A 23,745-nucleotide genomic window follows, 5' to 3' on the forward strand; every position below is an offset into this window, starting at 1 on the left:
TATATAAAACGGAAAAGTATTGGAATCGTGTCAAATTTGACCCTCCAAGTTTTTTTTTTTACAAATCTACACGTTTGGAGACCTCCCGAACCCCTTAAAAAAGTCAATAAAAGGGGAAAAATTGTGTGTGTGTGTTTGCGTCTAATTTGTTTAATTTCTTTATTTTCTGTTCTGAGATATTAAACAATATCTCAAAATGGGTAAAGTTTAAGAAACGAAATGTGGCACTGTAGCTTGCGTATAAAGGGGCATTAATACTAATTAAATTTTGGTTCTTAATTAAAGGTCGACGGGGTGAAGACATAAAAGTGGTCATGTGTCATATCTCTTAATGAATATTTTACTCGTTATTAGCGCTCAAAATTTAAAAAAATAAAATAAAACTTGTCTCTACTCTCAAATTTTTTTGTTATTTTATAATAGTACAGTAAAACAGTTAAGATGTTCTCGCTTAAGATGTTAGAATGTGTATGGGGACACGGTTTAATTCAACCACTTTGACGCTTAATAACTAACTCCTGTGTTAAACCATCTGACTCCGATTCTGACCACTTTGACCACAGAAATTATTAGGCTTCAAACAGGATGAACAAAATCACGCCCCCCTACACAGTCTAACATCCACACATATAGAAAAAACCTCGAATATTTTGCTTAATTAACTCGAAATTTCAGGTGTTCTGAGTCCAAAAATGTAAAAATTTGGGAGGGGTCATTTTTTTGACCGAGCGCTACACTTTGTTATATATCCTCTTTTATATATAACAGGCGGAAAAGTAAAAATTATCGAATACATATTTATATATTACTTAGAGGAGTCTTTTAGCTTTGAAATAAAAAGTTTCTACGTTCTATCTTTATTAGAATTCTATTTATTGAATCTTTTATTTTGAGGTTTTTGAGGTCACGTGATGATATCAGAATTTCGGGTCTCTTTCGGTAACAAGTCCGCCCCTGGTCGGAGTCGGAGTTAGAGTCGGTAGATTTTTACACGACTCCACAGCCCTGTTTATAACTTAATTCGCCGATAGGAGTTTACTGGTATGTTTTTATGATAGTTCTGTATAATTGACAGGAATTTTAAAAAATCCATTAAAATATTTCATATATTTATTTTGCTTTTATTTTTCTCTCCCATCTTGTATTACTTACAGACGATAATCTTTGTTCTCTTAAATCTCCCGTTCTAAGAACTTTAAAGTTTGACATCTGTCACAACACGCCATTTTATTAGCAAAATTTCGTTCGAGTCGTTACTTTACAAGATTTGTCAGTTTGAGTCGCTACCAAGGAAGCGAACAAGCTTCCTTGGTAGCGACTCAAAACCAGAAGTTTAATAGCATCAATGCCTCTTATCCACAAGCTATAACAAGAGGACCATAGGATGTCTAACAGTTAACATCTCAGGATGAAGTAATGATTAAGAAATAAAATGTGATATGGTAGCTTGAGGCATAAGAAGCATTGATGCTATTAAACTTTGGTAGTAACCAGAACCAATCTCTAGTCGAGTACAGTCAGATTGATTTCTTCTTAATATTAGATGTAATAAGACAAATTTTTCCAGTTCAGTGAAAGTGACTGAAAAGTAAATTTTGGAAATTCCGTGGACATCTGGTCCTAAAACGAAAACAAACGATAGACAATCTATTAAGTTTAACATATTTAGATTTTTACAGCTATGACGAGAAAATTTACAACAACTTGTCGCGTCCTTTGAGGTATACTAGTGATGCGACAAAAGAGGCATTTGACATTGACCGGTATCGGCACCCTCGGGATTTGGCCGCCCGGATGCATGCACGCACTGCACGCCTACCAGGACCGTTTCTGATTCCATCCATTAGCCACTCGTAGGAAGCTTTTTGACTAAGTGGATCGTTTTAAGATTTAAACAATAAAGAATATTTTATATTACTTTTATAATACGTTTCTTTACAAAGCTATATTTAATTATAATTTTCTTTAAAAGTATATTCATACAACTGAAGAATATTTTGTACCAGGTGTGTACTGTACATTCACCACATATTTTATTTCACCTAGTAAGTTTTCGTTATTTTATTTTTAATTGTCGCCTTTATATCGTGGCTAGCGATTCAGAATGTAATTGTAATATTAAAAATACATTTAGAGAAGTTTACGGTTTTTACTGGCTTATCGAACAAACGATACGAATTGACCTTAGACCATCACTGACGCGCAATTAACTGATTGCTCCTGAAAGTCGGCTTCTTACAGAAACACAGCATCCCTATCATCAAATGTCACGGCACGCCACTGATTAGGAATAAGTCGCCTAAAGTATATTAATTATGTAATTACGATTTAAGATTTTATAACTTTAAAAATCTTAATCGTATAATTAATTAAAATGGAAATATACCTAATAAAACAAGAAGAGGAAGGGCGAAATGGTCCAAAATACAAGAAAATTTTGTATACAAAAATGTTTGTAGCCAAATTTGGGCTAAATCAGGAAGCATTAACCCAGATAAGAAGCAAGAATATTTCCTAAGTTAACTAATTAACTAATGTTTCTAATCCTTTAAATATTATTTTATAAATATTAGATTTTGTGACTATTATCTATCAATAGGACTTATTATATTGATTTAACTGACTTGCGTATGAAATTAGAGAGATTGAATCAGTCCCTTGGTTCAAATGAACAAACTTTTATTTGCACTGAAAAATATGCGCTTTATTAGTATGAGTCCGAAAATGCATTTCCAATATTAATAAAACGTATATTTTTAAATTTGATCTCCGACTCCATTTCATCACTTAACCAACAAGGTGTGATAAGTCTGTGCAATCAGCAAATTTGGGATACATGAGAAAGTATATGAAAATTTTTCCCATTTTATAATTAATTTTTTGGTTCTTTTGGCTTTTCGTTTTAAGTTCTATAAAATTATAACTGTTTATTTTAAATGAGGGAATTTCCTAAAGATAGAAAACTCTGCCTTGAAAATAATCGGCTTTATTTCCTAATATTCTAGTTAAAGTTATTATTTTCGAGTTCAACAAAAATGTAACTTTACGAAAAAAAGGAAATCACAATTATTTAACTAATATACATAAAATTAACATCGTATTACATAAAAATTATTATAAAATACAACGCAGAATTCCCTCCTTAATCACAGAAAGAACGGCTGAAGATGGAGTTATTACTCTAATTTTATGAAAAATTAATTTATAAAAAACTTATTTATTTGCTATTATCAATAATGATAACAGATTAGAATATTCTAATTTTCCTTTAATAGAAGGTAATATTATTATAACTGTTATAATCCTGCAATGTGGACAAAATCACGTAATTAGGATCGCTTAAAACGTTATAAAAACATCAAAAAATACAAATTTTTGCATTTAGAGAATAATTTTTCTGAATTCAGGTCATATCTTTTTTTAAACAGAATTTGAGTAACATTTTTAGTTTGTCCTACTAATAGAATAACATTTAATCTTTTATCAGTTCGAGTTATGGAAGCTAAGTTTTCATCTCATACTTCATTACAAAAAATAATAATGATAATAAATTAGTAAAGGTCATTGTTTCATATGTTGTCTCTCTCTCTTTCTTGTTTTTACAGCTACTAGACTCTAGTAGTAATAACTTGTCAGGAAAAAAACAAGCTTTCTCTATATTTGTTTAAATCGTGTGTATTTCTAAACTTGTTACACACGCTTGAGATAGCGCAGCTTATCTGGATTTTTTAACAAATATAATTAAATCTTAAACAAGTCTGAAAAATAATAGCGAAATAATTTTAACTGATTTTTTTCAGTTAAATGTTTTGTGATTCCTAAAATACGTCTTTATATGAGTTTATTAATAACACATTATTAAAGTTTGTTTTATTTCTACTAGTACTAAATTAAACATATTTTCCTTAACAATAAATTTAAAAAAAACTCTTTTTAATATAACCTGCAATTATTATGTATAAAAATACAATTGAAATAATGTAATTTTATTTATATTATGTATCTAAAAATAGAAAGATATTTTAGTATCTAAATAAACGTCGAATCATACAGTAGTAGGCCCTAAATAACACTTAACTGATCATTCTAGGATATAAGTGAATTTTAAAATGTTTCTGAGCTTTGTTAAATTTATTTTAAAGTGATAATATATATTTAATGCAAAGCATTCAATCAAAACAAAAATATATCTTCAAAGTGATGCTTCGATATATTACTAAAATACTTTCAACAAGTTTTAGTTCGTGTTTAGGACGCATTAAAATAAGAGTGTTTTTTTATATTCTATTTAGAAACTAAATTATTACAAATCTAAATGATACGCCACTGTTATACCGAGGGTTTCAAGAACAAGTTACGATTTTCCTGTCGAGGAATTCATACAAGGAAACCATTTAAGTGAAATTTAGTTATTTTTAACTATGCTTAAAAAAATCATCATTTATTTTAAAAAAGCATAAGGTAAATTTAAAGCTCTATGCCTTTTTAAAAAAATAAATAATGGAATTGATAAAGCACGGTCATAAGTAATTGTAAATCATAAATAATTGTTTAATTTCTTTCCTCCTATAAGTTGACCTACATTCTTATGCGTTTGAAAATTAGCCTATAACACAAATTTTCTGACAATTTAAATTTAACTTTATCTTCGAACGAAATAATAACTTTCCTACACTTTCACCTAGACTCTTAGGTGAAAGTGTAGGAAAGTTTTTATTTCGTTCCTTTTCCTCCTTTTTTATATTTATAGAAACAAATATAAATCAATAATTTACAAATATTTTCAACTAAGGTTTTTCTGATTGTTTATTTTAAATAATTGTCTTGTTTGAATAAATAAATTAAGTGTTATATTATATTTTATATTATAATTAAACTTGTAAATCTCTTTAACATGCACGATAGAAATTAATGATGTGTATTTGAGTCACTCGATATCATTTTGAGAGCTTCAGATAGCGATCAAGAACAGGTTCATACTAATTATATCAGTAACCAATAATAAATGATACAGAATCATCGTTTTTTAGAACATTTTTTAAGGATATGTTCTAAATAAAAGTCGCAGGAATATTTTTCTGATTACAGTTATGAATTTGTTGCGAAATTCATTCTTCCTCCTTCTTTCATTGTATAGAGCGTTAGATATAATCAATGATAAGAAGAAAGCTGTTGGAGTAGAATACGATTACATAATTGGTAAGGGAATGATATATACTTTACATAATATTTATAATTCATTGAAGTTCGAATATTTGTTATCAGAGTTACTCTATCTGCATAATTATGTCTTTATTTAATCGTATTTCGTTTACAAAAAGATGTACAAGGTTTGACAATAAAGTTCCGGGACTGATGCTGGTATCTGAAAAGTTGAAGTCACCGTAGCAAACCGTAGTCAGAATTATTCAACGAGTCTTTCTTATATTCGATGCACTGCTTTGCCCGCTTCAGGAGGTCTCCAAAACTGATTTTTGAAGTCATTCTCTGGAATGCACTAACGGATTTCTTGATATCCTGAACAGTCCTGAAATTCTGTTCCTTCAGTGCCAGAGTTTAGAGTTTAGGAAATAGGATTAAGTCGGCGAGAGCCAATGGGAATAAAGTGGATGGTTGAACCTGGAGACCCCACGCTTCGCTAAGAACTGTCATAATTAAATCTGCTTTCATCTCACACGTTAAACATTCTGCTGTCATTACCAGTAACAGAGTACCAGGTCCTTCAACTTTATTGTTAAACCTCGTATTTATATTGTTACTACAATATCGAACTGTTCAATACTTACCATTTGAGTTAATTTTACGTACTATAACACTTTCTGTATACTTAGCATATATTTTTCGTATAAAATTTGCTAAATCTTTTTAATGCAGTAGCTTTTTACGTTTATATCCCTCTAATATATTTTCTATATGTTTTTTTTTTCGCTTAATGATAAACTTGATAAATTTTGAATCCTAATAATGAAATTTTTATCCCTACTTTTAACTGCATAACGAGTTCACTCGTTGATATGCTCTAAAAAGCAAAATCTTTAAACCTTTTTTTAATATCTATGACTAAATTGTTTACTAATTGCTAACAATACTAGATACTGTAGTAGTAAAACATTGGGAGAAAATACATAGGCCTATATTACAGATTCTAGATATAATAACTATTAACATAAATATCATTTATTGATAATGCGAATGGTTATTAAATGTTTTGATTGAAGAAAATAAATTAGTATAAATATTTGTTTTCAATATTTTAAAATAAATTATTATTAGACTATAATTATGGTTATTATTGTTATGATTTTGGTGGTGTTAACTATCCTTCTCTTACCGTTGTCTAGTATTACACCTGAACAAGGTCAAGGCATAGCAATCACAACAAAACAAAAATCAAATAAGTGTGTCAGTATGTGTGCCTTTATTCACGAATTTCCTAACAATATGTATTCAATATGGTTGCCTTCTGTAGTGTGATTATATATTTCTATTCAACTGTAATGTTTCCAGGCTTTTGTGTAGTGTGTTTATTATTATTATTATTAACTACTTTATATTATCAGAGAAAGAAATGGCTAAGATGAATTACATTCACGCAATAATTTTTTATATATAGTTCTCTAAACGTTTAAATAGGCTTAGACATTAAGTACAGGATAAATACTTATAAAAAAGTTTTATAAAATATGTAGTTTATAAGCTTACAGTATATTGTATTATGTACACACATAGAATAAAACATATCATATATATATTTATATAAACGATATATAGACTAATGAATTGCTTCATAACGATAAAATACTGAATGAAGTGTTTCAGAAATATCTTTTCTCTTCCTCAAACACTCCATCTATCCGATCGGTATCTAAAATGTTTTCTTTGATGTAATCCTATAGAATTGAATTACTAAAATCATTGATTAGTCTTAAAAGAAATGTAACTTTATAAAATAATGTGTTTTGAAATGATAAATATATTTATTTTTATATTGAAATAATACAAAACAGCATAGAATGTTATATCTATGTCATTTGAAGTAGGCTAAATTGTCTTAAATAAAAAATGAAAAGAAGTCCAGTGAAAACGTGCAATGAGTACATTTTTAGATTTGATTTAATAAGTAATTTAATCTTTAAAAATTAAAAATATTAAAAACTAATTTAGTTAATTAATTTTTTCTTTACAAAAACATTAGCTTTAAAATTCAAATTTGTATTATGCTTAAAACATTTTAACGGACAAATATGTCTATATTAATATAGGTCTACACAGGTATAAGGTAGACAATCAATGACACATTTTACTTTGTATAAAGCATTAATTTTCAAACTTTCAAGTTACAATAATCGAAAAATTGGGTAATATTATCATTGTGCAGTTGGCGGAGGGACAGCAGGCTCAGTTCTAGCTAATCGTTTATCGGAGAATCCCGACAATCATGTTCTTCTTTTAGAGGCTGGAAGTAATGAAAACAAACAAACTGATGTTCCTGCTAACACAATTGGATTGCAGATGAGCCCTCTCGATTGGGCATATAAAACAGAACCACAGAAATTTGCTTGTTTTGGATTGAATGGACAGGTACGAATTATTGTGAATTATGTTATATCTTAAGTATATAATATATTACTTTGTAAACTGCTTCGAAATTAAGCAATCAAGATGGCCTCGAGGAAAAGTATTAGGTGGTTCCAGCGTTTTAAACACCATGGTATTCTCCAGAGGCAACCATAAAGATTACGATAATTGGGCCAGAAATGGTGCGTATGGATGGAGTTGGAAGGAAGTTTTTCCGTATTTTCTTAAATCAGAAGATAATACAGATATAAATTTGTTGAAAAATGGTAAATATTTGAAAATTAATTTTAATAATTTATAATTTTCTAAATAGACTATATAAGTCTATTTAGAAAACAAAAGTACTTTTGTTTTAGTTATGTCATGTAACTTAATCTACTAACATAGCAGGAAAATAAAACACTTAATTGTTTCCTTTAACTAATTATCTGTAGATTTTACTGTAAAAACAATTCCCATTGCACTTTTTAGAAGACACGGATTGTACTGTATGTACATTACTAGCACTTTAAGTTTAAAAATGAATGCATATGTAAATAACCTACATATGCACCAAGTCTTAAACTTTTTCCATTCACTTTTGAATACGTGGCCGCCGTTATATAGGTATGTAAAGTAGGTATATAAATAAAATTTCTTACTGATAATAAATCATGAAACAATTTATTCCAAAATTATTTTGGATATATATGTTATTTTATCATTTAATGCCATTTATAAAAGTCCAAAGCAAATTTGCATACCATTAAGGAGAATATGCTTGTCTATTTTCATATAGAGAATTAAATGTTAGTTAAAAATTTGATACTTCATCTTCAACATCTTTTCAGAGATAACTGATATTTTGATTTTTATAATCGTCAATGCTGAAAACGCCATTTTATCATAAATAATACAAGATTTTACTGTTGTTAAATTTTTCTCGAATCCCATGTTCAATTAGATACCCTTTGGGGTCGCGACTCACAGTTTAAGAAACCCTGGGCTATACGATAGTATAGTTAGATGTTAGATGTCATTAGTTAGATAGATAGTCTAGTAGTTAGATGGCTTTCAATTAGTGATGTAACGAATATTCGGTTACTATTCGGTATTCGGCCTATTCGGCCTATTTTTCATTATTCGGCCGAATACAGAATATTTAATCACTATTCGGCCGAATACCGAATACCTAAAAACAGGAGTAATAACTAACAAAAACACAGTAAATTAATCGTTTTTGTATTTAGATTTAATGTTATCGAGTTAGTGTTGTTTGTTTATATTTATTTATAACTTGTAACATGCACAAAATAAAAAAGAAAATAATATTAGTCACATGTATTCACAATTTATAATTACAAAGATCAGCACACGTACACGTCTACCTGCCTATCCTTCTTTTTAAGCGCTCGTCTTTGCTCTTCCCTTTCTCTTACCTCTATCGCTCTAATCCACGTATGCCTGTGCATACATCATAATACGCGCGCACGATACTTTCGATTCGTCACTTTCCCGTCGTAGAGTTCCCATTTTACAATTACGTGACTCAGTCTGGTGATAACGGAGAAAAGAGACAGATAGGACATCGATATAAGTCACAGTTATGATTTCACAGATTCGAGACAGCTTCATAGCCCGAATGGCCCCAGGCTTTCGCCCGTGGACGCTAAGTGACTTTCATTACAAGCATTTAACTTCCCAAAGTCTATGACAATAATTGTTTGGCATTGACGGCCGCGAATTTCGTGCCAATAAGCTGCCTCGACTCGTTCGATTATGTTATCAACTCAATTTCATATTTATTTTCACATTTTCACTTCGCGGTCCTTCTCTGTTCTTTTTCCGTTATTTACACGTGTAGGTCATTTCATCGTTATCCACATTTGATATCATCATTTATCACATACTTCCATGACACTCTTGTCTGTCCGCTACAACTGCCAAGAATTAACGCGATTGGCGAAGCGTAGTGACAGCGAGCCAATAGAGAGCAGGATCCTTGCCATAATGCGGTTTGCGCGCCAATTTGCGTACGTGCGTTAATCGAGCCGAATAGTTTGGCCGAATATTCGGCTATTCGGCTACGCTCCTGGCCGAATATTCGGTATTCGGCCTGAGGCCGAATATACTATTCGTTACAACACTACTTTCAATACATTCTATATAGCTCATTACGTATTAAAAACAATATTCTTGTGATTATACATGTTTAAATATACGTTTGTTTTAAAGTTTTTTTATATCGTTAAATATTCTTAGCAAATTTTTCAGGATATAATGTATGAATTTTGCCTTAGTCTCTTTCATTATCTTAAAAATTATTGCATAATAATAAACATAATAATGCATTTTATTATCTTTTAGTCTATCAATAAGTTTATATAAATACCTTAAGTATATTCTATTCAATAGACGCCCGGGCATCTATTTGACAGAATATATTAATACTTAGCCCTAAGCGGCGTTTATTACATTCGCGCAGAATTTCTTATCCAAATATAGTTTGGATGAGAAAACCAGTAATATAAAAAGGGAGAAAAACAGTTCATCCTTCTTTCCACCACTACCACCACCAACAACGTGTTTTTCCCATTTATTCTCTCTTCCAAATAATGAAAACGGCGAGTAATTAACGAGAAATTTTTCTTTTTATTTAACAGAAAAGCAGACTACTGCACACACAACAGCATTACTACTGTATGCATAAAGTCATTACATTATTACAGTACAGTAATACCTCGACTTACGCTACCCCGACTTACGCGAATCCGGAGTTACGCGATTTTCAAATCTCGCCGATTCGTCTTTTGTTTGAGCGCCACGCAACTCTTGATTACTCACTTCCCCCCACACTATTGTTCAGCTTACATGTTCGGACGTGTCGTGCGGAATCGACACATAGCTACAATTTATTTTGTGTTATTTATTTCTATGTTTGTTATATCTACGGAGACTTGAGAGACTCTATGTGGTGATTTCTTGTAACCGTGAACGAATCAAAAGACGAAATAAGATTAACGAGAACATTTATTAGCTTACATACATCCGACTTAGATTTTACACAAATTGCGAAATTATACCCCGACTTACGCGAATTCGACTTACGCGGTTATCGCTTGGTCCCACCTATCGCGTAAGTTAGGGGTATTACTGCATCGTATTTTTCTAGTCGTTTTCTGCTAGCTGTGAACACAGCATTTTCTTTATCACTTTCATCTAACTGGGTGAAGATTTCTTTTCCTCGTCCATACCCATGGAGATACGGTTATTTTTCTATCGCTGCTCTCGGATATACTACAGAACTTTTTCTTTTAATTTCTCGCTGATTTTTTATGCTCTCGTCTTGCCAGCCTCTTTGCTTCACTCTTATTCTGGATTGCGTTAAGAATATTACGCTTGCTCCTCCACTCTTCGAATTCGCTTTGAATGCACTTTGAATCTCCTTGCTACTGCTTCTCCGGAACCATTCTCCGGAGTTGTCTTTTGCGTACGCAACTGCGTTCAGTTTAAAGGCAACGCTATAATGCCTATTCATTGTCAATCCGATCGACGTTTAGTCCACTAATCTGTGTAAAATGGAGAGTTCGAAAGAGGAAATACAGGAAGATACACCCACTCACATATTATTTACTATATACTTCAATTGCGCTCCATGTTGTGGTAAAAACATCTTTTAAAGGTTCCCTGGGGAAATTACCATAGAACGTACAGAACATTCTTAAGCTTTGAGAGCTGCGTGTAGAAATTTCTGTTTAACATTTTAAATTAAATGTTTAGCGTTTATAGGAGACCCGGAGTCTATTGGCTGATTTAGGGTATTTAAGCTAGTTGAGCTGCAATTTAAAAGAATTGTAGACCTATAAATTTCCATCGTCGTTTGTCTGCTTGTCTGTCCTTCTTTAATATCGAGAGTTAGAGAGATAAAACAAAAACAAATATGGAAAAATTAGGGAAATGAGGCCCCGATTAACTATAAACTATCGTTCGAATTAAACTGAGAATTACTTATTTCAATTCAAATTTCCCTATGAACGGCGACTCTTGTTAAAGGAAAAGTATGATGTACAGGAGCAGGGGCAAGACACTACTAATTTGAAATGAGAGCATATATTTTAAATTAAATAAGTTAAAAATATAGTTAAAAATTGCAGCCCGACATGTCACAATAAATAATTGCTCGTTTCTAGTTAAGTAATTTAAAATATTCGCTTTATAGTATGGATGTTTATTATCGTTATCCAAAGGATATCATGCTACTGGTGGATATCAAACCATTTCATCTCCAAGATTCGCTAGTCCTCTTCAGGCAGCATTTTTGGAAGCTGGAAAATTATTTGGATATCCTACAATAGATGTTAATGGTCCAACTCAAACTGGTTAGTAACTCAGACTTTCTATTATTTTTACTCTTCTGTTAAATAACTCAATTCTATCAAACGTAAGTATTTATTGTGTTAATACGTATGTAATTCATCTATAGAATTCACTTTCATCGTGTATTAGATGTAAACATTTAATTTAAAATGTTTCAAATTTGAATATTTTATAAAACTTTAACATCATGTTTAAAATTTCTCAGGTTTTAGCCCTGGACAATCGTTTTCCAGAAAGGGAAGGAGATGTAGCACGAATAAAGCATTTATAAGACCGGTTCAACACCGTCCAAATCTTGACATTTTGCTCTTTTCGTTCGTCACTAAGGTAAATAAGTTAATTTCTTTTATACAATTCATTTCAAAGGTTGATATTATAATTAAAATATTAACGTACAGAGTTCACATAAGTCTCTAACTATAGAAATTATCTTGATTTTTGTTTGTTTTTTTACAGCTAATGCATGGCGCTGACAAAACAGTAAACCCTGTGAAATAATATTTAATGTTTTATCAGTACAATACATTCCCATGAGATCCGCATCCTCTGCGCCAACAGAGTTTACTGTTTGCACAGAGGATGCGGATGGCAATAACGAGTATTCCGTTTTGGCAGTCGTTTCAATCGTTAAAATTGTGTGGATCAGTTTTGGCAATCGGTTTACGGATTTTCTACTTTAAGTAGTCCTTGAAAATCTAATTGATCTCCAAATATTAAAGGCAATTGGAGGCCGTAAAGCATTCTGTTAATATGGATTTCTCTAACTAACGTGTTTTACTATCACTTTTAATCAATCAGTCAACGTGCGTCAACGTGCGTTTTAACCAATATAAATACTTTTATAAATCTGCTAGTTGATTGTGGAAAGCAGCGAAAAGTATAAAAATCTCATCTATCGTATAGATGATTCTGCAAAAATACGATTATTGAATTTGCTTTTTGAATCATACGGATTTCGCTTTCTCGGGGATTGTGAAACAAACTTATGGATGAATGAATTTAAGTAATTTTGATGATGGAAATCTGTAGTCAGCGTAAAAGTGCCAACAACTTCATTAAATGATACTTGTAAAATAGCCTATTTTGTAGTTATAAAAATTTAATTCTAAAAATAATGACATTGTTTTATGTTTTTTCTAACCACTAGATCAAATTTTAATATATAAAATATTATCCAAAATATAAATTATTTATTTAAATTAATTTTAATCTATTATTTATGTAGATTGTCTTCGATGAATTTAAGAGAGCCATAGGAGTTACTTTCGATCGTTTCAATCAAACATATTTTGTCAAAGCCAGGAAAGAGATAATAATATCAGCAGGTACTATAAATTCACCTCAGTTGCTAATGCTTTCGGGTATCGGACCTAAAGAAGATTTACAACGTTTACGGGTAATTACAGTACTTTAAATTAATTAACCTTTCAAATGGCATGATGAAAATTATATTATTTTGATAGATTCCAGTTATTTCAAATCTTCCAGTGGGTTTAAATCTACAAGATCATATCTTCCCATTAGGACTGGATTTCTTAATTAATAAACCGATTTCAGCGGTTCTTCAACGATTTTTCACTCCAAAGGCGCTGCTACAATATTATATTGCAGGGAGAGGTACTGTACGATAAATTCTTAAATCATATTATTTTCAAACAGTAATAATAAAACTGAAATAATCATTTTTTCAACAGGGATTTTGACACTTTCTATCGGAATAGAAGGTATAGGATTCATAAACACTAAGTACGCAAATCCAGCCGATGATTACCCTGATATTCAGTATCATTTTTTATCTGGAGGAATGGCTTCTGATGGAGGAAAACTATTTTTTCCTGCAGCAGGATTGAAAAGAGAGGTCAATAAATATTTATTCATTTAATGCATAATAAATAATACGATTTATAAAATGATAATATATAAGTTTGTTTTTCAGATATATGATTTATATTATAGTCCATTCGAATATGACGATGCATTTTCTATATTTCCTGTTTTGATTCATCCCAAAAGTCGTGGATACGTTAAATTAAGAAGTGCCAATCCTTACGAACATCCAATTATTCAACCTAATTACCTATCTCATCCCGAGGATATTTTAAGAATTGTTGATGGTAAAAACTTATAATAAATTATATATTTTATAAACTATTAAAGTAATTTTCACTACATTGAACACATCATTGATGCTAAAATATTTTTCTTAAAAAATTGAAATCTTCCTGATTTATAAATAAGCGTATTGCAATTATTTTTATTATTAATTTTATCTTATTCTGAAAATTAACCAAGCAGTACAATTAATATAAATTTTCAGTTTAGAAATTTATCCTGTATTATATAACAAAACCTCACTTATGTGCCCTTCGATGTATACAGTTTCTGGCTGTATAAGGGCGATGGTATTAAGTATCTATTGGGGAAGTGGGGCAAATAGACACGTCCTAATGTTTTCTAGATTTTTCGAAATTAAAAGTAGCAAAACTGAGTTTAGTTCAGTAAGATATCAGGGTCATATCACACCTAGAGTGGTGTAAAAATGAAATTTTATCGGTGTCGCTGTAACGGACGAAAATCTCCTCCCTATTTGAAACTGGAGAAGTTGTAGACGGAAAAGAATAGCGACTGTGTAGAAGTTGACAATCTGTCGAGAAGATAGACGAAGATAATTTGTTCTAACGAAGTATCAGTTGTTCTGGGATGTCGAGAAGAAGGGAAGAGCGAGTCGGTGTTTCTCGCTCATCAGAAAGGAGCGAAGACAAAAGACTTATAAACTCCAAAATAGAAGAAACCTTAGAGTACAAACCACGAATAGACAGTAATCACAGATTAATACTTTCATTAGCCGTAATAGTCGTCAAATTCAGTTGACGTGTGACAGTCAGTGATAGAAACTGACGAAATGTTCAGTAATAGGTCAGGTAAGAGGTATATACAAAGAATTACAATAATTGCGTGCCTTGCAGATATGTGTATAAGCCGCATTCAAAAAAAAATACAGTAGGCCTATATGATTATGGTAACGATTTTATTTTGCTTTGTAAAATAGCATATTGAATATTTTAATATTTAATTTTTTTATCTGTTAATTCGTAGTTCTATTAATATATTATTCTATTCTTCTATGCTCAGTCGGAATTTTTTACTAGAAATTTTGGATTTATAATTGTGATTTGTTTCATCTCACACAATGTTTTGTTCATTCTTCTTTCAATTGTATTAGGTTTAATCTTGTGAATGTGCACATACTTTGTAATGACAGATATTACTGATTTTTCAATTACTACTTTAACTATGATATAAAATTCTTTAGTTTCATGGCATATGTACCAATCTTCTCAATATAACTCTTGTGTCCTTAGCATGTCCACTTGCCACATTTTTCTTTTCACTGATTGTTTATCTATCATTTGTACATTAAATAGTTTTAATTGTCATAAAATTTTTATGATTTCAGATAAATTTCATTCTTAATTTTCTCTTATTAAATACTCAACTACTTAAATGAATTTCTAACGAAAGGTTTTAGCAATGATAAACAAGTAATACCATCCCTAAATAAAATTGCTTTAGTTAAATCTCGAGATGAGGTTATAATATTTAAATCTAAATTAAATACTTCAAATTGTATAGTAGTACATTCTACGGTTTATTATTAATTTATTAATATTGTTTTGATTTTAGCCATGAAACAGGGAATGAGTTTAGGAGAATCCTTGCCTTTTCAAAAGTTGGGATCACGACTTTTACCCACTGTGGTTCCTGGATGTGAAAAATTTCCAAAATTAAGCGAAAGATATTTTGAATGTGTGGCACGAACATTAACATTCACAATTTATCATCCTGCTGGAACATGCAAAATGGGCGCTATTGAAGATCTAACAACTGTGGTTGACCCTGAATTAAGGTCCAAATTAAAATTAATTCTATAAAATCTTATTTAATAATATAGCATAAAGGCATACTCGTGCATTTCTTTTACTTTAAATTCAACGACCAATTGATTCTAATTTTTTTAAAAAGTTATTTTTTTTAACAAATTAACATTGTATATATTTACATTATTGTTTGATATTTAGAAGGTAATAGAAATCTCCATATATGAAAAGTCAATGCAAACAATATTGTTTTAATATGTTTTTAGGGTGAAAGGTGTTTCGGGTCTACGTGTAGTCGATGCGTCTATAATGCCAAATATTGTCTCAGGAAATCTGAATGCACCTGTAATTATGATCGCTGAGAAGGCTGCAGATATGATACGAAGAAGTAGATCTTAAAATTGGAGCTACTTTTAGAAATTTATTGCCAATTTGTATATTTTAAATAATTAAGTTAACAATAAAAATTTAAATATTTTATAAGAAAAGTATGTGTGGTTTTGCTTCAGTTCTTTACTATAAAGTAGGATGTACTGTAAATTATTACATATGTTTGTTATATATATTTATAAAGTAATTAAATTAACACAACGTTCAATTTAAAAAAAAATCTATTTCTAGAATTTGTATTTATATTTATTTTTAGCAATTAAATGTCTTGTTAAATTATTCACAATATTTGTAATCTGTACTTTTAATTGATTCTTTCATGTTGATCATAGAGCAATAGAAAATAAAACACTTTAAAAATTAACAATAATTGTGGAATAGCTGTTACGCTATTACCTAGTTACATTGTACGGTGTACAGTGTACGCTGTTATTCATTATTTGAAGTTGTTTGACTAGTTTAATATGTTGAATTAAAAATTCGTTTGTCGTAAAACGAAAATAGTCTTTGTTAATCCGGCATTCTTTACAGAGGGATACCAGATTAGCGAGAATGCCGGATTAATGACTAAGTGTGTACAGGACTAAAGGAAATAAATTATGTGATCCGTCGGCTTTTAGTACTGAAACTTTTTGGAGACAGGTGGTAAATAATACAGTGAGCTGATAGGCAACAGCCTGCTATTCAATGAAATGAAACCTGAGTAAACAAATAAAAAGGCTACTTTAAGTGACTAACATTTTCATGGAAACGGAAGCGCAAAGACAATCACTACGGATATGCCGAAACAGATTATGGATTGCTGGATTAGCAAGAGTTTACCAGAGTCGTTTTGCACGGACAACATCATATGTACATTCAAATTGCGGATATATGTATAAAGATTGTATTCTGATGTACTATCTTGTCCACACATTTAGACAAGATGAGAGAGAATGTCTTAAACTTTCTTTTATTCGAAGCATGTTATTTGGAGTATATGGTATATGTAATAAAGAAAATTACATTAACACTGTTTATTGCATTAAAATTTTGAGTCATATCTTCACTCATTCAGAAGTTATCGTCATTTTTCTTCACAAGTTTTATATTTCGAAAAGAAGCTTATGACAGATTTTTAAATTATTCGTGATGCATAATTCCTAAATGCTAAAACATAAAATTCACATAATTTTAAAAAGTTTTTATATTATTAATTAGTATAAAATGGCAAAAAGCTTAATTTTAAGGGTAGAGATGAACTTTATACACATTTGTAAATGCTAATAACGAGTAAAATGTTCATTAAGTCATATACACAATTTTAATTGTATATGGCGCAATCTTTTATGAGATTTACCACGAAAGTCACGAAACACGTTGCTGGATTTTTTTTCGTTGTTTACAAAGTAAGTTCTGAATGCCTTTCAATGGGAATCAATGTCAATGGGAATGTCTTTCTTGGAATCTGGCCTTCTCTCCTGCCTCTGCCTCCATTGTTATATTTCAATACATATGTATACATATATCTTCGTTATATGTAACATGTATATATAAATATATCTGTAACTATATTATATATTGCTTATATATTTGTAATATTGTAAATTTTAATTTCCAATTTGTAATATAATTAAATTGTTATTTTACAATTATAAATGCTTTTCACATTTATAAAAGGAGATTTTGATAAAATGTTAAAATAAATTAAAATTCAAATATTTAAAAGTATATATTATTTATTCGTCTGCTAGTTTATTAGTAATTTGTATTTCTTTAGTGAAATGCTTGTTTTTCTATTGTTTCAATAATTAGCAAAACATCATTTACTGTACTTTTTTCAGAAAAATTGGTGTACTTTTATATAATATGTTTTGTTTTGAGAAGACAAAATCTCTACTTTTTAATTTGATTAAGTTAGGGGAACTCGGGGCGTAATGGGGTAGCTAACGAAGAAGTTAAAATTATGTCAACAGTAAAAGAAAAATAACAAAAATATTACATTATATCCTTTATTTATTATATTTAGCACATAATTATTTAAATTAGATTAAAAAAAATTAATAATTTTATATGAAAAATAAATCATTAAATAAAAGCTTGCTCACATCCCGTTCCGCCCTGCACTTGGAACGGAATGGGGTATGAGATTAGTGCTTAAATATTAGAAAAAAATATTAGTCTTGTTGCTTACAAAACTCGCAAACCAGCACGAAATCGTCATCGTCGCTGTCAAAACTCGCACAAGACATATGAGCCCATTTTTGCATGCGACACATGAACACCAACACTCAATCGACTGTGAGTAAGCCTCGGTGCAGTAAGGACAAGTCGTATCATCATCATCTTCCGAGTAATTGTCTCCTTGTTCTTTTTTTACCAGACTTTGTTTTCTTTTCTTTTACAGGAAACCATCCCATTGTGCCTCCCTCACCCGTTGTGCGTCTCTCACCCGTTGTGTCCCCATCACCCGTTGTGTCCCAAAACATATGCTTCTAAAAATCAAGTAGCGAAAAATGTTTATGATTACTTTATGCGTTATTTCATTGTAATAATACAAACAAAAAAATCTTTAATAAACTAGACTAAATAAATTTGGTTAAATTATAAAATATACCATACACTTTCATTGTTTTAATGTTGATGCACATGTAATTTCATCAAAAAATCACGACGCAAGGTTTTATTGGTCAACGACAAAGCGAATCTCGGTAACCAAGTATTCACACTGACGTGTTGTCGTAGTCCGAGTGTAGGATAGGGAGCGAACCAACTTCCTCACCTCTCTTTCATATGTAAATTGTCTTTCCCATTCCACCCCGGTTCCCCTACTAAAATAGTTAGTTTTATAAATAAGAAAAGTTTCAGTTAATTTCATACAGTTAAATGGAAATCGAATACACTCTTTAATGAATAAATACGCAATTTAGTCCAAATACTGTATATTAAAATTTTGTATTATCCTGAATACACTGTTTTTACTTTTTTTAGACTTGTATCATGTAACTAAATATTTATAGTTAGTATAACTTTATCCTCCAACTTATTCCATGCTATGAATACTATGAGTTCCTTTTATAACGTGTATCATTGGTTCGTCCAGGCTTACGATAGAAGCGATCGAATGTTGAAGGACATCGTAATCAAAATATCACTGAACTTCTGAAGAATTAAGTCATCCCTGAAATACAGGTTGACCCTTTTCTTCATTCAACCATTCAGCCTTCACCTGTGTTATGTATTTATAATTCACTCTCTACACAAACGTGTTTTAATAAAAATCTGTACAAATGAATATTCATTATGCAGTTGCATTCATAATAGAAAAAATAAAATCAAATAAATTAAAATCTGATCATATTTATGAATAAATTTCATTATCACAAGTTAAAACTGGGATATTTACTCTATTGTGTATAATGTTTTTCAACTTAAATTTATTTTATTAATCAACAAACTGAAAATATTTATATGTTATGATAAATCTTGATTTTTATTCGAAGTATTTTTTATAATAAAAGATGTAAAAGTTAAAAATATTTTATTCTTTTATGTCAAATATTTTCATAGACTGTATTTTCACTTACATTTACATATGATTTTTTCTCTCGCATTGTTTTCTATCACTTATTTATCATCTACCCTACAGTTTTAAATGATGTTATTTTATAATAAGTATATTTTCTTTTCGAAATAAATATCACAAATGACATTTTATATTAAGAAGTTTTCCTCGCCAGTATTTCTGCTACTATATTTATCCTAAAAACTTGAAATATTTACGTGAAAGACTGCTCTAAAATGCTAATTTAGGCGATAGCTTGCGTGCTTGTAGTAAGTTTTGATTAATAGTATATTGAAATATTTTAAGAAAAATATTTTTTATGACTCATAAAACACAGTATTATTGAACTTTTATTAATAAAACACAAATTTCAATTATTTTTATTTGTTTAGGAACTAAAATAAAACGCATTATTCCGAACAACACATTTTTAAAAATATTTTTAAAAGTAAACGATCTGCAATTATTACATTTAAAAATAGAACTATATTATTGAAATAACGTACTTTTTACCGTATTTATTAAATATGTTATTAGATAGAATTTCATATCTTAACAAACTTCGTTACATATGTTACATAGAGCCTTTTTGATTTAAACAATTTAAGTGATATTTTTATTAATTCTGTATTTTTGTATTAAATTTATTATACAGTGATAAGTCATTTGTTTTAAATATACATTACTTATTATCAAACTATAGTTTAACATACTACAGTTTTTTTTTAATATTAACTATGTAAAGCTATTTTCAAATTGCGTTTGAACTAGCTTAGTTTAAATATGTTACCATGCAATAAAAGATGAATTTTTCATAATAAATTATTTGTAAAACATTAACATATATTCTTGCAACTTCAAAAACATTTAGGAATTTTTGGTGGGTCCCACAAGTGGTGGATCTTTTCTCTTGCTATCCTATTGTAAGCTTGACAAACCTCAGGATTAAAAAGGCACTTTTAGTTATAACAAGACAAAAAAGAGTGAAAAAAATAGTAGTATAAAACAAATCTTACACGTTTCATATATAATGAAGATTTGAAACACATTTAAAATAATTTTAAAACGTATTTTATTTTAAATTAAACAATGCTAATTTATTAAAACACAATTGTTAATTGAAATATATTGACTTAATCATTGATTTAATGAACTATTGACACATTTTCTGTTGCCGAGAAATGTTTATTAAATTTATTAATTATTGTATTCCTTCTACGAATTGACCTATATTCTTACTCGTTTGACAAGCAGATTAAATAAAGATAATTTCCAATAATAAAAAATTCGATTTTTTATCCAAATAATATATCGAATTTCCTTATTTTCAAATAAAATATTGTTACTTATATTTATAAAAATATAAAATCTGATAAATTTAAATATATTTAAAACAAATTTTCTAGTTTTTTTTTTTAATTTTAAATTATTTTCCTTAACGAAAAGGCAGAAAACCTTAAAGACAGAAAAAACTTTATGGTTAGATCTACTTACTTTTTTGTGACTTGCACGATAGAAATAAATTATATTTATTTAAGTTGAATCATTTGATAGCATTTAAACAACTTCAGATAGTGATCAAGTACAGATTCGTATCAATTACGTCAAAAACCAATAAAAAGTGCTAAAGATTCATCACTTTTTACAACATTATTTTAAAGGATATGTTCTAAATAAAATTCGAAGAATATCATTTTGGTTACAGTTATGAATTTGTTGAGGATTCAATTCTTACTGTACGTTGCATTCTTTAGAGCGTTAGATATTATCAGTGATAAGAAGAAAGTTGTAGGGCTTGAATATGATTACATAATCGGTAAGTGAACAGTCTGTATTCAGATAAAAACAGTTTTAAGTATTTTTTTCTTAAAATAATATAAATAAACTAATATTGTAAATAAGAAATATAAACATCCTAATGTAATTAAATATTTCACAAATCAAATTTATTTTCTTGAATTCTAAAATTTTATTATTTTAGTAATTTTCTTACGTATTTACTTCATTTTCTGTATTTTGCATTATTTTAAATACTGTTTTTTTTTTCTGGAACGTTAATTTTATTTTTTCGCTCTTTTGAGAAAATGTAATACAGGTATACCTCGAGTTACGTCGTTTCAAGTTAAGTCATTCTCGATTATACGTCGTTTGTCAAAAAAAAAATGGAAATATAAAAATCAAGTTTAAGTCATTTTATTCGATTTTACGTCTGTCCGCCATAAATATTGAAGTCGTAATAATACTAGAAAAACGTTAAAAGCATATAAAATCATATTAAAATATGTACTGTACATTTACAGTAGTTGTTAATATAATAATCATAAATCCTAGAGAACGAAACATGAAAACATGTGTCTCTGTGTTGTCGTCTTATTTAGCGGTCTTTAAGTGCTCAATATTGGTGTTTTCCACGGTAGCTCCAATATCTACTGTTTGGCATCGTTGTCAGTGCCACTCGATATTGGTAAATTTAATATAAATTAGTTTAATTTCTACTGTCGCAAGATAATTTTAATAATTGTATTTGTTATTTAACCTTACAGAATCATCTTATTTTATAACATCTTAGAGCAAACCACATTCACAAATAAAGAGTCTGCGATATACTGTAAATATCGCCAAATTGTAAACATATACTGTATAATAAATTTACAAGTGTGTTCATATTGTACTGTATATGTATTCGTAAATTTAGATTACTTTTTTCTGTACTATATTAAAAACTAAAATGTATTTGTTTGTAAGCTTAAAATAGTTTCTTATTAACCATATATTATTAAAAATGCATTTATAAATAAAATACAGAACTGGGAATGGTTATCTGTGGTTTATCCTAGTGACAAGTAAATTTGGAGACAAGTAAATTTGACTTAAGTCGCCTCTTCTGGAAGCAATTACCGACGTAAGGTGAGATATACCTGTAGTATTTTTTATGTTTCAACAGTTTTCACTTGCTTTTATGCTTTAAATTAAACGTTTTCTTTCGTTTTTAGTTTTGAATAAATGATTTATACTCTTACTATAGTATTTTAAAAAGCTTCAAATATCATCTTGTTTGGAAAAAAAATTATACAACTGTATTAATGATTATTAATATTAATTAACAGAAAACGAAGAATTAATAGTTATTAAACATTTTTAAATTAAAATAATAAAGATTCAATATGGAAAGCTTGCATTCTATATAATATATATATGAAAAGCAAGCTACCCATACCAATGCCATATAACATATATATAAATGATGCACTCAACGCCAAAATTGCGACTGAAGCACTGAACTGAACGGGAGGAATGTTAGTCTCTCCTCCTTGGGCGGAACTAATAGATATATTTGACCTTTTAGTGGTCTTTTTATATCTTTTTATGCTCTCTCTGGGTCAAGACATGGCCGAAAAAAGTAAAATAAGATAGACAAATCATTACCCAATCCTAAATTTTCTTTTTACTTTTCAGTATGAGTCGTCTATCCACGAAGAGGAGTCGTTGAAAGGGAAGTGTTATCTTTGACAAGATTTAGTTACTTCCTCGTCGCTTTTTCTACATTTCTCTCTTTTGTTAACGTTTTGTTTTAGTACATTATTAAAATATTAATCTTTTTATAAAAACTGTAGCGCTGGATCTTACATACTGATATAATTTTTGCTCGATGACCTTGTGACCAATCAGACTTACCAATTGTTTTTCATTTATAAATTACGATAAATCTCTAATTTTTATTTTTGATTATTTTTGTCCTATGGACACCAATGCAGCCTTTTTAATTATGCCCACAATGAAGGTAGCCGCGTCTGAAGGTCAGAGACATAACAGGGATTTTTCATTGTACTTTAAAATTGTACTTTACACTAAAATTGTACAAACTGTAAAGTACAATTTTAGTGTTAAAATATGCATTATATACATATTCTAACACTAATAAGCATTCTATGTATGATAAATTTTGTATAATAAAACTCAACCCAGATAGCAAATTAAAAAGTAGAAACACTTATTCTT

At 29.5% G+C, this 23,745-nt stretch overlaps 2 protein-coding genes across 2 annotated transcripts in view; both read left to right on the forward strand.

Moving 5' to 3' along the window:
• LOC111613299 (glucose dehydrogenase [FAD, quinone]-like) overlaps positions 1–7,544 on the forward strand; it is a 20,520-nt gene extending 12,976 nt beyond the window's left edge. The window contains exon 10 of the mRNA XM_023354646.1: positions 7,379–7,544. Coding sequence (XP_023210414.1) covers positions 7,379–7,412 — 34 coding nt within the window. The 3' untranslated portion in view covers positions 7,413–7,544. The remainder of the gene's footprint in view (positions 1–7,378) is intronic.
• LOC111613300 overlaps positions 7,513–23,745 on the forward strand; it is a 24,785-nt gene continuing 8,552 nt past the window's right edge. Inside the window, exons 1-11 of the mRNA XM_023354647.1 lie at positions 7,513–7,581; positions 7,655–7,844; positions 11,805–11,936; positions 12,140–12,261; positions 13,160–13,330; positions 13,398–13,551; positions 13,629–13,792; positions 13,871–14,048; positions 15,619–15,841; positions 16,079–16,200; positions 21,452–21,562. Of these exons, the coding sequence (XP_023210415.1) occupies positions 7,513–7,581; positions 7,655–7,844; positions 11,805–11,936; positions 12,140–12,261; positions 13,160–13,330; positions 13,398–13,551; positions 13,629–13,792; positions 13,871–14,048; positions 15,619–15,841; positions 16,079–16,200; positions 21,452–21,562 (1,636 nt within the window). The remainder of the gene's footprint in view (positions 7,582–7,654; positions 7,845–11,804; positions 11,937–12,139; positions 12,262–13,159; positions 13,331–13,397; positions 13,552–13,628; positions 13,793–13,870; positions 14,049–15,618; positions 15,842–16,078; positions 16,201–21,451; positions 21,563–23,745) is intronic.

This window comes from Centruroides sculpturatus, unplaced genomic scaffold (genome assembly GCF_000671375.1).
Source record: "Centruroides sculpturatus isolate CEXI.00-Female unplaced genomic scaffold, Cexi_2.0 scaffold1955, whole genome shotgun sequence".
NCBI lineage: Eukaryota > Metazoa > Arthropoda > Arachnida > Scorpiones > Buthidae > Centruroides > Centruroides sculpturatus.